Here is a 16193-nt window from a genome sequence, read left to right as displayed (position 1 = left end):
GTTCTCCATGGTATTATAATAACTTCTCTGATGGGGCAGAGCTTGGGATGATGGCACCTAACGGTGACTCCTTTCTTGTATGTTTGGAAACAGCTCTATTTCTATCTCTGATATCTCTTTTTTTTTCCTTTCAAGGTTCTTTTAAAGACCCCGACCTGGAGTTTCAGGCTGACTTGGGTTCTTTGCGGAAATGGGACCCGCTCTCGGGGCCTCATGACCAGCCGCTTTTCGATGTGCAGAGGACGCAGCCTGGAAGACTAGCGGTCAGTGTGGATTTCTGTGGCTCTGGAGGCGGGTGGATTCAAGGCTGGTGGTGTCATCTCTGACTGATGCGCCGTGGGAGATGGAAGATCGAAAGCAGTGAGCTGGCTGCTGGCTGTGTGCCCGGAGACCCGAGTTCTTTGGGCACAGAGCTTGGAAAAGCGACGCAACAGTCTTTTGACATTATAAATCAATGAGTTGTTTGTTAAGTCTCCCCTCACTGTGAAACAGAGACACCTGTTTTTCCCTTATTAGAGAGAGAACGAGAGAGAGCCTGTGGTATGTCGATTTACCGGATGAACGGGTAGTCTTTGGGATACTGCACGTCTGTGTCTTCATTGATGCTTTGCTGCACGATTGACTGCTCGGTGGAGGGCGCCGTGCCTTTTTTTTGCTGTTGGGGAGGGGGATCATTGCTTTGCTGCTGCTTATGTGAGGGAGGGGGAGCTGGGGGGTGCTTTGGGGTTCTAACATTTAACTGTCATTCATTCTTTGGGGTACTCCTCTGTTTTTGTGGATGTTTGCAAAGAAGAAGAATTTCAGGATGTATATTGTATACATTTCTCTGACATTAAATGTACCTTTTGAAACCTATTTAAAGTTTAAGTGCAGAGCTAAAATTCAGGCCCTTATGAACAGTAAAGAAACTTTGACTATTCGTCGTGCATCTCTCTTAAATCCACCAACCACCTCAGAGCCCTGTCTCACCACTCGCCTTCTATCCTTTACACTGTGCATTTCTCCTTTCCACCTCCAGCAGCGATGCAGGGCTTCCCCTACTGTTTGCTGCTCCTGATTCCAGCATCTGCCGCCCCTTGTGGCTCCACCTCCATCACTGGCATTTATTCATCTGAAACTTGACCTTTGTGAACAGTGTGAATCGTACTCAGTTTTCCCTCATTGTATTCAATATGCGTGTGAAAACTCTTCAATATTGGAAAGGAAGAATGTTAGAGAGAACAGATACATTCCCACTCATTACGATTTTGTAGAACTTACCTTCCACCGTAGCTCCTTCATTGGGGCTGGAATAACCTTGCCCTTTCTTTTTAATCCTACGGATGATGCCTCCGTCTTCACAATCCGTTAAATCTTCTCCCTTGAAATCCAACAGTTCAATCTGGATTTTAAAAAAATCACTGTTAAAGATGAAACAAAGCAATATTTGGCAATTTGGCAGCAGCTCTGAGCATTGTGATAACTGGTTTGAAAATCTACTCGCTCGTTCATTATGTGCCGAGTTGTATGACATAAATGATCATGGTTTCTCTACAGAAGTCATTTACCATTTCCTTCTTCTGGATGGTGCCTCTACAAGATGAGTGACCCCAGCCATTATCAATACTCTTCAGAGATTGCCTGCCAAGTGTCAATGGTTGCATAACCAGGACTTGTGACATGCACCAGCCACCGGTCACCATCCACTATCTGCTCCCGTGAAATCATGTGACCCTGATTGGTGGGGTGGGGAGGCAAGCAAGTGCTACACCTTGCCCAAGGGTGACCTGTAAGCTAGCAGAGGGAAGGAGCACCTTACACCCCCTTTGGTAGAGACGTATCTCCAACCTGTCACCCTTCCTCTACGGTCTATTGAACCAATCTTCTATTCACCTTCATGACATACTCTCACCCTGCACCCTCCAGAACAGTAAAACATATAGGGAATTTAACAACACGCCATTTTCAGGAAGAATATAAAAGCCTAAAAATAGCCCTGCCAGCAGGCATAAGGTTACTTAAGAGTGTGGATGAACAAAGGGACCTTGGGATTCAAATCCATACATCCCTTAAGGTCGCTGCACAGGTTGATAGGATAGTTAAGAAAGCCTATGGGATGCTAGGCTTCATTAATGGGGGATTGAGTTCAAGAGTAGAGAGGTCATGTTGCAACTCTACAAATCTCTGGTGAGACCACACTTAGAGTATTGTGTTCAATTCTGGTCACCTCATTATAGGAAGGATGTGGAAGCTATGGAGATGGTGCAGAGGAGATTTACCAGGATGTTGCCTGGATTGGAAAACAGGTCTTATGAGGCAAGGTTAGCAGAGCTGGGACTTTTTCTTTGGAGCGTAAAAGAATGAGAGGGGACTTGATGGAGGTCTACAAGATTATGAGAGGCACAGATAGGGTGGAGAGCCAGTACCTGTTTCCCAGGGCATGAATAGCAAACACCAGAGGGCATATGTACAAAGTTAAGGGAGGGAAGTTTAGGGGAGACATCAGGGGTAAGTTTTTTACACAGAGGGTTATGGGTGCCTGGAATGACTTGCCAGGGATGGTATTGGAGGCTAAAACATTAGGGGCATTTAAGAGCCTCTTGGACAGGCACATTAATGAAAGAAAAATAGAGGGTTATGGGGTAGTGTGGGTTTAGGACTTTTTTAAAAGGATTATATGGGTCAGCACAACATGGAGGGCTGAAGGGCCTGTACTGTGCTGTAGTATTCTATGGTTCTATGGTTCTAAGGACAGAATCTTCAGTCATTCAAATACAGAATAGAAACAGGAAGTAGGTCCAACTGAGCCCAAACTGACCATTAAATATCCATTCACTCCAATCTAAAATGACCATTCACACCAATCCATACTGACCACTCACACCAATCCACACTGACCATTCACACCCACTCACACCAATCCTACCCTCGGCCACTTCATTCTACCCAGATTCCCACCACATCTGCCCTTTAGACCCTGCCAAGCACCCCCATGTTATGAGAAATAATTTACAGGTGTGAATTACCCAACCAAGTTGCACCTTCTTGCAATGTGGGAGGAAACCGAAACATCCCATAAAACCTACTGGAGGGCATGAAAACTCCACACAGTCAGTCCCGGGGAATGTAAAGCGGGGGTGGGGTGGGGCTGCACATGGAAATGGGGTGTTCAGGGCACAGGAGCTGTGAGTCCGCAGCTCTTTAAATGACATCACTATGACCCCAGGGTCCTTGGCTGACCTTTGATGTCAGTGCCATTCCCTGGCAGTATCCCCATAGTCCTGGCTTGTCTCTCACCGCCCCTGGAGTTGACTTGGTCCTGCTCCAGCAGAATGTGGTGACTCCAGTCACCTGTCCCAGCAGCTCTTGGCCTCTCTCATGAAACACATCCATAATACTTCCACAGGCCAAAAGCTTGCTTCACAGATTCCTGTTTCTGACTTCCAACCTTATGCCCTGTACCTAGCACTTCTCTTCCTTCAACTACCCACCTAGTCTGAATTTAGACCTTTAAAATTTCAAAACTAAACACACAATAAAACCTCCTAAAATATATACAGATCCTCACCAGCTTATGAATATATGACTTACAGTATGTACAGAACGTACAGGTGTGTGCTTGGGAGATGGGTGGGCTGCATTTGCCAACTGCTGCAGGGCTACACACACCTTCTGTCATGTGGTATCTCAGTCTGTGGTCGTATTACCAACTTACAAATTTTTTGGGTTAGAACGAACATGACAGGGCACAGTTTTAAGGTGTTTGCAAGTAGGTACAGAGGAGATGTCAGGGGTAAGTTTTTTACGTAGAGAGTGGTGAGTGTGTGGAATAGGCTGCGGCAACGGTGGTGGAGGCAGATACGATAGGGTCTTTTAAGAGACTCCTGGATGGGTACATGGAGCTTAGAAAAATAGAGGGCTATGGGTACTCCTAGCTAATTTCTAAAGTAAGTACATGTTCAGCACAGCTTTGTGGACTGAAGGGCCTGTATTGTGCTGTAGGTTTTCTATGTTCTATGTTCTAGAACTGCAGAGCTATAGGCTCAAAAACAGGCCCTTTGGCCTAATTCCTCATGTCGACCAAGCTGCTTAACTGCTCTAGACCCATCTGCATTTGGGCCATGTCCCTCTTAAGCAGGGGTTCCCAATCTGTGGCCCACTGACCCCTCAGTTAATGGTAGCGGTCCAGGACATAAACAGCTTGGGAACCCCTGTTCTGAACCTTTCCTCTCTATCTATGTGTTCAAAAGTCTTTTAAATATCATAATTGTGCCTGCCTCAACCACTTCATCTGCCAGCATGTCTCATATACTCACAGCCTTCTGTGTGAAAAAGTTGCCTCTTGAATTCCCTACAAATCTTCTCCCTCTCACTTTAAACCTAAGCCCTCTAGTTCCCCCCATCCTGTAGCTATTCAATGTAGGTACACCAGTCATGACTTTACAAGCCTCCACAGGGTTACAAACAACTCTCAGGAACAGAACCTGGGGGTGGGGTGGGGAGTGTGGTTTGGAGCGGGAACTAGTGCTTTCCTGTCATAAAGTGCTATACTTCTCTAAGCCTGCCCTGGTACTTATGAATCTTTAAGATTTTTTCTGGTACCATACAAAGTGATCCAAGATGACACCCAATCATGGATTCCGGTTAGCGATAGGACAGTCTAATATTTCTCATATTTTATTGAAGCCTCCTGACAATACTTGCTTAGTTACTTTTTTTGCAATGAAGGTCAGCAAACTTCAACAATTCAAACTTAGTAGCATCTTAATATTAATTCAACTTAATAGCTTTGATTGCAAAACATTTGTGAGAGTGAAGATTTTCAGGACCATTCTGAGAATTTGATAGCTTGGATATAGAGAAAATATTTCCACTGTGGAGGAATACACATCTGATTTCATAAAAATAAATTATTAATAAAGCCAGTAATCAGAGGTGAACTTCTTCACCTTAGAGTGACTGGAATTTGGAACATGTTGCCACAATGAATGGTCAATGTGAAGAACAAAGATGTTCACATGGCAAAATGATGACTTTACAATGAAGATTTGAAGTTTGTTTTCTGGGAGAGTACTCCTCTTCAATGGCAGGAAGCTAGCATGCACACACATGCACAGAACCACAAGTTAGTCTATTTTTTGGATGATTGAGGTGGCACCTGAGCCCCTGCTTACCAGCTGGAGCCTCCTTCACCCTATTCTTGGACACATCATGAGGTGAGGTGTCGAAAACAGAGGAACGTGCTCATTAAATTGGCCTGTGACTTTTTAAAAATCTGATTTACTGTCTCGTATAATCTTGCCACTACCTGGGCATCACTTCAGTCCTTAGAAACAATCAGAAGGATGCTGTACAGGAACAGTGACCAAATTATTCACCCAGTTCCTCCGCCACACACCCAACATCACCCACCTACAATTTCCCTATCAATTAATTTCCTTCCATTTCTCCACCCATTCCATCTGCCCATCACCCAAAAACTCCTCTCACTGGGTCCCCTCACCAAACGTTCCATCTTTCCTCCACACCTCCCCTATCTGGTTCAATCCTCCACTTTCCTTTCCTATTAGATTCCATTATCTGCAGCTCTTTGTTGCCTCTAGCCCATCCCTCTTCTCTTTTAAACTGGTAACTCCTTCTGTACCCTTTCAGTATAGATCAGGGGTTCCCAAATTTTTTTCTGTATGTATCGGACCTTTACGTTAACCGAGGAGTCCATGGAACCCAGGTTGGGAACCCCTGGTCAGGAAGAAGGGTCCCAAAATATTGACTGTCCATTTCTCTCCATAGATACTGCCTGACTTCTTTTTGTTTTTGCATTGTGTGTCAACAATCCCATTTTTTTTCATTACATGGATGCCAACAAATTCAATGGTTCAAGATCCCTTCAGCAAAACCCACGAGTCTGATTTAATCAGTAGGAGTACATGACTCTGAAAAGAAAAACACCAGATGCTGGAAATCCAAAATAAACAGACAAAATGCTGGAAACACTCGGCAGGTTGGGTGGCAAGAAGCAGTTAACTTATCCAGTCATGGAGAAGTACAGCACAGAAACAGACCCTTCGGCCCTTCTAGTCCATGCCTAAACCATTTAAACTGCCTACCCACCAACGACCTGCACCAGGACCATAGCCCTCCACTGCCCTATTATCCATGCACCTATCCAAGATTCTCTTACTGTTATCAGAGCGGGAGCAGTGGAACAAGGCTGAGGCTTCTTCTGAGTTTGATGGAGACATAGCAGAATCACAATCAGACCGGCACATGTCATCAAATCTGTTGTTATGCGGCAGCAGTAAATTGTAATACATAATAATGAAAACTGTCGCTTATGGTCAGAAGTGTATATATATTTTTTAAAAGTTAAATTAAATAAGTAGTGCAATAATTGAAAAAAAAAGAGCAGTGAGGTAGTGTTTATGGGTTCAATGTCCATTCAGGAATCAGATGGCAGAGGGGAAGAAGCTGTTCCTGAATCGTTGAGTGTGTGCCTTCAGGCTCCTGTACCTCCTCCCTGATGGTAGCAAGGAGAAGAGGGCGTGTCCTGGGTGATGGGGGTCCTTAGTGATGCCTTTTTGAGGCACTGCTCCCTGAAGATATCCAGGATGCTGGGGAGGCTGGTGCCCATGATGGAGATGACTGAGTTCACAACTTTCTGCAGCTTATTCCATCTTGTGCAGTGGCTCCCCCCACTCTCCATACCAGATGGTGATGCAGCCAGTTAGAATGCCCTCCACTGTAAAAGTCTGCAAGTGTCTTTGGTGATGTACCGAATCTCCTTAAACTCCTAATGAAATGTAGCTGCTGTTTTGCCTTCTTTGTAGCTGCATCGATTTGTAGGGTCCAGGTTGGATCCTCAGAGATGCTGACACCCAGGAATGTGTAATTGCTCACTCTTTCCACTGCTGATTCCTTTATGAGGTCTGGTATCTGTTCTATCATCTTACCTGTTCTGAAATTTTTATATAAATTTTATATAAAATGAAATTGCAACAGTAGTTTTTAAAACCTGAAATTTTAACAGTTTCTCTTTTCACAGATGCTGCCTGACCTGCTGATTTTTTCCAGGATCTTCGACTTTTATTTAATCCAAAGATTTGCATCAGTAGATTGAGCACAGGGTAAGTGTAAACATTGTCTCCTGTTTCCAGTGCGGCATTTTAGTACTGATTTGGTAGAGATGGAGCTTTCTAAGATGATTCATGCAGGAGAGAAGCGGGTGGGTGGAAATGGTCCCGGAGGAGTTGAGCAGAAGTTAAAAACATACCAAAGGTACAACATAGCAGCATATCTCATGACCACCACCAGCTCGCCAGGGTCTGCTGTAAGCGTGACGCGTGCCTGAAGTCTGATGTTCACCAATCTTGTTTCCGAAAGGAGTGCATCAAAGTGGAAGGCTAGTTCTTTTGATCATTTTTTCTCTGATAATTTCAGGGACGGATATCACTGTTGGGGAACGGAATGTTTTCTGTGACAGTTTGCTGGTATTGAGTTAAATGTCAGATGTCAAAGCAGTTCCTGCAGACAATGCCCCTTGTGAGATCTGTGCCAAATTCCCAAAAGCTCATGCAACAGTTTCCAAGCTGAGAGACACAGTCTCTAAAAAGAAGGCTGACCAGACCAAATAGACTTAAATATTGGCACAAGACGTGGAAAAAGTCAGACTTTCAAAGAAACTGTTGACTTTGGTCCCAGATGCTAGATAGAAATCTATAGCTAATGGACATAATAATATACATTAGTGGTTTGTGTGATCTAAGGAATAGGGAGAAATAGAATAAGATGAATCTGATGTATGTTCACGTAAAGGGCAGGATTCCTCAACAAATTACCTCTATGTGCACTGCAGAAACTTTTGATCCCCTCTAGCTAGCAGATAAAGTAAGATTTTTCTCCAGCTTATCACAGTCTCTAGCTCAATGTTAAATAAACATAAGAACATAAGAAATAAGAGCAGGAGTCGGCCATCTGGCCCATCAAGCCTGCTCCGCCATTCAGTAAGATCATGGCTGATCTGACCATGGACTCATCTCCACCTACCTGCTTTTTCCCCATAACCCTTAATTCCCCTACTATGCAAAAATGGATCTGCTCTGTCTTAAATATATTTAATAGTGTAGCCTGGGCAGAAAATTCCACAAATTCATTGCTCTCTGGGAAAAGCAGTTTTTCCTTATCTCTCTCAGAAATCTGTTCCCCTGAATTGTCAGGCTCTATCCCCTGGTTCTAGTCTTCCTTATCAGTGCAGACAACTTTCCTGTCCCCAAATTATCAATCCTTTTCATAATTTAATATGTTTCTATAAGGTCTCCTCTCATTCTTCTGAATTCCAATGAGTATAGTCCCAGGCAATTCCATCTCTCCTCAAAGACCAACCCCTCACCTCCACCTTGCAAACACACTTATGTAATAGCCATCAGATCATACCCCTTGTACCGATTTGTTCCATGAATTCACTGACCTTGTTCTGAACACTACCGGAATTCAGATAAATTACACTCTTACAACCTTACACTCATTATCATTGTAGAATCTAGTAACTTGGCATTCTTTCTGTTTGAACTTGCGGTTTGGACTCCACGCTGACTGTTTCTAACTTTTGCTTTTGGTTCTGCATTACCCCTCTCTGACTGGATTCCCATGCTCTTGGCATATTCCCTTCCCATCAACACTAGCAAACAATCCCCCACTCACATCGTCGATCCCAGTGCTGCCCAGCTGTTCGTTTGTTTGCTATGTGCCGTGGCATATAACATGGGCAATCATGGTCTTATCCATGACGATGATTGTTCATGGAAAAATTTTCTACAGGAATGGTTTGCCATTGCCTTCTTCTGGGCAGTGTCTTTACAAGACAGTTGACCCCAACCATTATCAATATTCTTCAGGGATTGTCTGCCTGGTGTCAGTGGTCACACACCAGGACTTGTGATCTCATTCAACTACCCACCACCTGCCCCATGGCTTCAGGTCAGAGGGACAGGCAGGTGCTACACCTTGCCCAAGGGTGACCTGCAGGATGGAAGGAGAAACTTGTACCCTTTTGGTAGAGACATATCTCCATCCTGCCATCCCAGATGTAGACTGTCCAATTTGTTCTGGACCCACCTCCCCCAGGACCAGTTCCAAATCCCCTAAGAATCTGAACCTTCCCTACTGTATCAGGGATCAAGCACACCTTTATCCTAATTTGCTTTTCCTGACTCGCACATGGCGCAGATATCAATACTGAGATTATTATCTTTGAGGCACTACTTTTAAATGTGTCTCCTCGCTGCCCAAGCTTTGTTGTAGGACATCCTCCTGCATTTTTCCCCTACATTGTTGGTGCTTACAATGCCACCCACAACAGGCTGTTCACTCCCCCTCCCAGAAGGTGCTGCAGCTGCTCTGAGACCAGGGAGGCAACGCACCCAGCCGAGAGTCCCACTTGCCGCCACGGGAGCTTCTGCCTATTCCACTTACCAGGAAATCCCTTAACACTCTTTCCCTGCCCTCTTGTGAAACTGAAAAAAACTTCAGATACTGTAAAAAAAGAAACAAAAACAGGGAGTGCAGGCAGCAGTGAGCAATGCTGGCAGCACCTGTGGAGAGAGGAGCAGTGTTAATATTTCAGGTACAACATTTTCTGTTTACATTCAGCCATTTCCTCATGACTCTGTTACTTTGCTCTTTGCCTCCATCACGTCCCTGTTAACATCCTATTTCTCCCTAATTCTTCCCTTTCATCCTTTTCCATTCCTCCTTCTTGCTGCCTTCCTTCCTTCTGTCTTTCTTTCTCTTATTCATTTTGTTTGTTTCTGCTTTCAACAATAATTGGCTGCATGTGCACAATACTTTTAACAGCGTAAAATAGCAGTAACCTGGTTGAGGCAGCTTGGCACAGATTCTTCTAGCCTTGGACAATTGTGCAAGAGGTTTACCTAACCAAAACAAAATAGGTTTAGGGCTGAGATCTAATTGGTATTTCTAAAATTTGACTCGAGATGTCTAGTTGAGGGCACAGCCTCAGAATAGAGGGGCGTCCATTTAGAATAGTGATGAGGAGGAATTTCTTCAGATAGATAGATAGATACTTTATTGATCCCAAAGAAAATTACAGTGTCACAGTAGCATTACAAGTGCACAGATATACACTATACAACTTTTAGAAGAGAAGTAAGAATAAAAAAAAGTTACCTCAAACAGTCTAACAGGAGAGGGTCATCACTTTCCCAGCTATAGAATGACTCATTGTAGAGTCTAATGGCCAAGGGTAGGAATGACCTCATATGGAGCTCTTTGGAGCAGCAAAGTTGTCCTAATCTATTTGGCGTACAACAGAATTGGAGCTAGCCAGAGAGTGGAATCATTGCCACAGGTGGCTGTGGAATCAAGGTTATTATGTGTAATTAAGGAGGAGGTTGACAGATTCTTGATAAGTCAGGGCATGAAAGGTTATGGGGAGAAGGAACGAGAATGGGGTTAGAAGGAAAAAGATCAGCCATGATAAAATAGTAGAGCAGACTCAATGGGCTGAATGGCCTAATTATGCACCTATGTCTTATAGTCTTATGGTCTGATGGTCTAAGTGAACAGGACCTGAGGCTGTTTGACACTTTGGGAATCTTGGGTGATATTTGAGACTTGCTTTTGACATGTCCCAGATATCACCCTGCCAGCACTAAACAAGAATATAAAGTCCAAGGGAGAGTGGCAAATCAGATCCAATATCAACTTAGACGCAAGACATAAATAATAGTCAACAAGTACTTTATTGTGTGTGGGATGTTCACAATGAATTCTAGTGCTAGATGTTCAAGATATTCATTTGCCAATGACATAATTATGTGTGCTATATTTAGAAAAAAGAAATGGCTGTGTACTTGTTACTGAGGAAGAAATTGGCTGACTCAAACAAGATTGTAATGCACTGATAAATAGGTGGGACAATGTCAAACACAGCTAGGACTCTCATGATAAACGGAAAATTACTGGAAAGTATAGAGAAACTGAGGTCTTAGAACGCATGTTTATAAATCGCAGAAAGTTACAGGGGAGGTAAATGGGTAAGGTGGTACCTGGGATAAATGCAGTATACTGAGCAAGTAAGGCGGGTTGCTCAGTGATGTAACAGCTAGAACTCTGCCTCACAGTTCCAACAAACTAAACCATAAGACCATAAGATATTGGAGCAGAATTAGGCCATCATGGCTGATCCATTTTCCCTCTTGGCCCCAGCTTCCTGCCTTCTCCCCGTATCCCTTCCTGTCTTGACTATTCAAGAATGTATCAAACTCTTCCTTAAATATACCCATTGACTTGGCCTCTACAGCCACCAGTGGCAACAAATTCCACTGATTCATCACTCTCTGGCTAAAGAAATTCCTCCTCATCTCTGTTCTAAATAGACATCCCTCTATTCTGAGTTCCTCTGTTCAGTGTCAGTGGAATGGGCTGCTGGTGATGGTGGTGGAGGCGGATTCAATAGGGTCTTTTAAGAAACTCCTGGACAGGTACATGGAGCTCAGAAAAATAGAGGGCTATCGGTAACCCTGGGTAATTTCTAAGGTAAGGACATGCTCGGCACAGCTTTGTGAGCTGAAGGGCTTGTATCGTGCTGTAGGTTTTCTATGTTTCTATGTTCTATTCCTCTGGCCTTAGACTCTCCTACAACAGGAAACATTCTCTGCACATGCAGCCTATCGAAGCCTGTCAACATTCGATAGGTTTCAATGAGGTCACCCCTCATTCTTCTGTGTTCCTGCAAGTACAAGCCCAGACTATCAAATGCTCTTCATATGACAAGTCTTTCAATCCCACAATCATTCTCGTCGACCCTGATCTCCGATGATGTCTGTGTGGAGCCTACACACTCCCCCTGAGATTGCATTACTTTCCCCTCAGATTCTCTGATTTGCAGCAGCATCCTAAACACATGCATTGGTTAACTGGCCAGTCTGCTGATGAATGGCTGAATCTAGGGCGAGCTGATGGGAATGAGGGGAGGATTACTACTATCAGCAAGGGAGTACAGGAGCCTGAAGACTTACACTCAGTGATCTAGGAATATTCTAATCCCCTCTGCCATCAGACTTCTGAATGGTCCATAAACCCATGAACATTATGTCGCTACTCCTGTTTGGCATTATTCATTTATGCATATTTATGACTTACAATCACCTTTATGCCTTGCACTGTACTGCTGCCGCAAAACAACAAATTTCACGAGGTGTCAGTGAAAATAAACCTGACTGAGATACTGGAACAGACTGAGTGTAATTGGGTGCTGATGGTTGGCGTCTTCTCACAGCTGTTTCCTTGCTGTGTGCTGAGAAACTGGCGCTTGACCTTTCTGACTGTAATGCACTGTAGCAGGGGTTCCCAACACCATCAAGCAAGGGGTCCATGGACCCCATGTTGGGAACCTTTGTTCTCTAGTGATTGGACGTCAAGGTTGACATTGTAAGAGCCAGAAAAGTAAGGCACACCTACCTCAAAGAGCAACGTAGAGTTTGAAGGGACTTCAGGTGGGCTTCCAGCAGTCCCATAGGCATAGTTTGGTTTACAGATCAACTGACAGATCTCCCCTTTCTTCATTGAAGCCACTCCCAGGTCCCATGCTTTTAACACTTGGCCTATAAAAGAAAATATATGTTTCTGCATGCACAGTATTTAAAAATATGGAAGCAATGTCCGGCAGAGAGAAAACTAAGTAGTTTAGAGAAAGGCAAAAGTGGTTGCTGGGGGTGATTGTTCAAATCTGAGGTGGACTGGAGTTTCTTCTTCCCAAGGGTGGTGAAATTTAATTTTCGACCTTGGAGGGTTGTGGAGGCTGTATCATCGAGGCCACATTTTGGTGTGAGTCTCAGGGTTTGCTGGATCTTGGTGGCCGGTGGTAATATTCACTTCTTGTTTAATACTTTATTTAAAGGGAAGGAGATAACATTAAAAAAATATTTATTAAGATACAGAAGAAAACAGGCCCTTCTGTCCCTTCGAACCTCACTGCCCAGTAACCCCCGATTTAAGCCTAGCCTGATCAGGGGACAATTTACAAGGCCAGTTAACCTACTAACTGGTATATCTCTGGACTGTGGGAGGAAACGGGAGGACCCGGAGGAAACCCACACGGTCACAGGGAGAACGTACAAACTCCTTACAGACAGCGGCGGGAATTGAACCCAGATCAGTGGTACTCACCACTATGCTACCGTGCCACCATTGAGTATAAGGGAAATGGTGCATAAGAGGAGATGAGGACTGGGGAGGATCTGCCATGGTCATAATGGATGGTGGGACAGGTTTGCGGATTGGAAGAGGTTGGGGATTGATTGACCTATCCCTCCATTTGTTCTCTCGTGCTCTAAGCATCAAATTGGCTGAGACTTTAAAAGATTCTGAGAGGCCCTCATAACCATCTAAAATTAGCTGCCAGAACCAATCAGGAATTTATATGAAAATTCATCCCCAGAGGATATCTTGAATAAGAACTCCCAATCACAAACAACGTTTGAAGCAGCTAACACAGAGACATTTACTGGGTCGCTAAAGGCAAAAAGTAACTGGAACGTATACTGATAAGATGAACTGAAATATGATAGGAGTGGACTTGTAGAGATATTGACGTCAATTACTGGAGACAATTATTTCCCAACACAAACTAAAAACCAAATAAACTGCAGATGGAGGAATGTCAAATGAAAAAGACAGAGTTGGAAACACTCAGGCAACACACACAAAATGCTGGAGGAACTCAGCAGGCCAGGCAGCATCTATGGAAAAAGGTACAGTCAGCATTTTGGGCTGAGACCCTTCAGTAGCACTGCAGAGAAAAAGACGAGGAGTAGATTTAAAAGGTAGGGGGAGGGGAGAGAGAAACAGAAGGTGATAAGTGAAACTGGGAGGGGGAGGGACGAAATAAAGAGCTGGGAAGTTGATTAGTGGAAGAGATACAGGGCTGGAGAAAGGGGACTCCAATAGGAGAAGGCCATGGAAGAAAGAAAAGGGGGGAGGAGCACCAGAGGGAGGCGATAGGCAGGTAAGGAGATAAGGTGAGAGAGCGAATCAGGAATGGGGAATGGTGAAGGAGAGGGGTGGGGGCATTACCAGAAGTTCCATCAGGTTTGAGGCTACCTAGGGTGTTGTTCCTCCAACCTGAGTGTGACCTCATCGTGACAGTGGAGGAGGCCATGGATAGACGTATTGTAATGGGAATATCTGTTTTTATTTCACATTTTCCCTCAGCAATTACTTAAAGGGAACATTGGTCAGAATCCCAGTGACAAGCAGCTACCCCGATTCTCTGCCCCAGCCTTGAACATAACTTTTGGTTGAGAATGAGACATAAGAAGGCCTCTCCTTTATTTTCCTTTACAATGTTGCTCCATGTTCTTCAACAAGTCTTTCCAAGCTAACATTTTCAAGAACATTCCTCAGAGATATAAACTGTCAAGAATAATCCTAACTATTATTTATGCAAATGGTCAAACACATAATTCCTAAATCAGCTATGTGTCTTGCAGGAGTATTCCTTGCCTGAGGTAAAACGTCGTGGGTTCAAGTCTCACTCGGGGATCTTGCATGTTATCTGGGGAATACTGTCAGTTGAACTGAACACTGCTCTATCATCCAGAAATAGAGGAGGGAGGGTCTTTGATGAACAGGATGGAGATAGCCAGGTCCTAAAACTCTGCCCTGAAGTACTGCCAAACCAATGTTATGTGGATGAAGTGACTTTCCCCCATAAATGCAACCATCTTCCTTTCTGCAATGCAAAAACCAAATAAGGTAAGAGTTTTTGTCAAGATTCTCACCGACTTTAATATTTACTGACTTGATATCAAATTTTAGATAAGCACTTAAATAGCAAGGCTAACAAGGATGTGGTCCCAACCGCAAGCAAATGGGGTTCATGTAGATGGACATGGTGGACCCAGTTTCTGCACTTACTACTATATAATCTCCGGTTTCTAACAACCAGTCTCACCTCATCAACTTCATAATTCAGGCCTTTGCATCATGCTTTGACCAGGTTGTGATGAGGTTAGGAGCTGAACGTTTCCTGTGGAATCCAAATTGAGCACCAATGAACTGGTAATTTTAATGCCATTATTGGTAATCTCCTCCTTTGCAGCATTATTGATGACACTCTGCAGTATTTTACTTGATCACATACCACTGGAAGAGAAGTGCTGGCTGGAATTTCCCTGTGCTTCCTGGTCAGGAGAAGCATTCCACATTCTGATTGTTTTTGTATGTGGGCTCCCTGATTACAAGGGCAGCATTTTCTGGACTGAATCTTTTGGTCTACAGAACTATAGCCGGGGCTTTGTTCAGAGTTCAAAGTAAATTTATTATTAAAGTACATACACGTCTCCACAAGACCATAAGATACAGGAGCACATTGGACCATTGGGCCCATCGAGTCTGCTCCACCATTTCATCATGGCTGATCCAATTTTCCTCTCAGCCCCAATCTCCTGCCTTCTCCCCGTATCCCTTCATGCCCTGGCCATCAAGAATCTATCAACTTCTGCCTTAAATATACATAATGACTTATCTTCTGCAGCTGTCTGTGGCAAAGAATTCCACATATTCATGAATCTCTGGCTGAAGAAATCCCTCCTCATCTCCATTATAAAAGGAAGCCCCCCTTATTCTGAGGCTGTGTCCCCTGGTCTTACAATCTCCCACCAAAGGAAACATCCTCTCCACATCCACTCTATCAAGGCCTTTCAACATTTGTAAGGTTTCAATGAGATCCCACTCAATAATTCTTCTGAGTTCTAGTGTATACAGGCCCAGAGCCATCAGAAACTCCTCATATAACAAGCCATTCAATCCTGGAGTCATTTTTGTGAGCCTCCTTTAAACCCTCTCCAATTTCAGCACATCCTTTCTAAGATAAGGGGCCCAAAACTGCTCAGAATTCTCCAAGTGAGGCCTCACCAGTGCTTTATAAAGTTTCTACATTACATCCTTGCTTTTATATTCTAGTCCTCTTGAAATGAACGCTAACATCGCATTTGCCTTCCTCACTACAGACACAAACTGCAGCCAAACAGAAAAGGCTCCCTTTGTTCCCACTCTTTACCTCATGCCAATCAGCCACTGCTTTATCCCTGCTAGAACCTTTCCTATAATAACAAGGGCTCATACTTGTTAAGCAGTCTCATGGTGGCACCTTGTCAAAGGCCTTCTGAAAAACCAAGTACACATCAACTGATTTT

The 16193-nt window shown here is 43.9% G+C and overlaps 1 protein-coding gene across 3 annotated transcripts in view; it reads right to left on the bottom strand.

Annotated features, from left to right (window-relative positions):
- Positions 1 to 16193, bottom strand: part of LOC134344220 (peptidyl-prolyl cis-trans isomerase FKBP5-like) — a 130676-nt gene that overhangs the window by 36144 nt on the left and 78339 nt on the right. For all 3 annotated transcript variants that reach the window (XM_063043653.1, XM_063043655.1, XM_063043654.1), the window contains 2 exons: positions 12457 to 12599; positions 1261 to 1381 (listed from right to left, as the gene is read on the bottom strand). In XM_063043653.1, the coding sequence (XP_062899723.1) occupies positions 1261 to 1381; positions 12457 to 12599 (264 nt within the window). The remainder of the gene's footprint in view (positions 1 to 1260; positions 1382 to 12456; positions 12600 to 16193) is intronic.

This window comes from Mobula hypostoma, chromosome 3 (assembly GCF_963921235.1).
Source record: "Mobula hypostoma chromosome 3, sMobHyp1.1, whole genome shotgun sequence".
Lineage (NCBI taxonomy): Eukaryota > Metazoa > Chordata > Chondrichthyes > Myliobatiformes > Myliobatidae > Mobula > Mobula hypostoma.
This window is presented reverse-complemented; position numbering and strand designations above follow the sequence as displayed.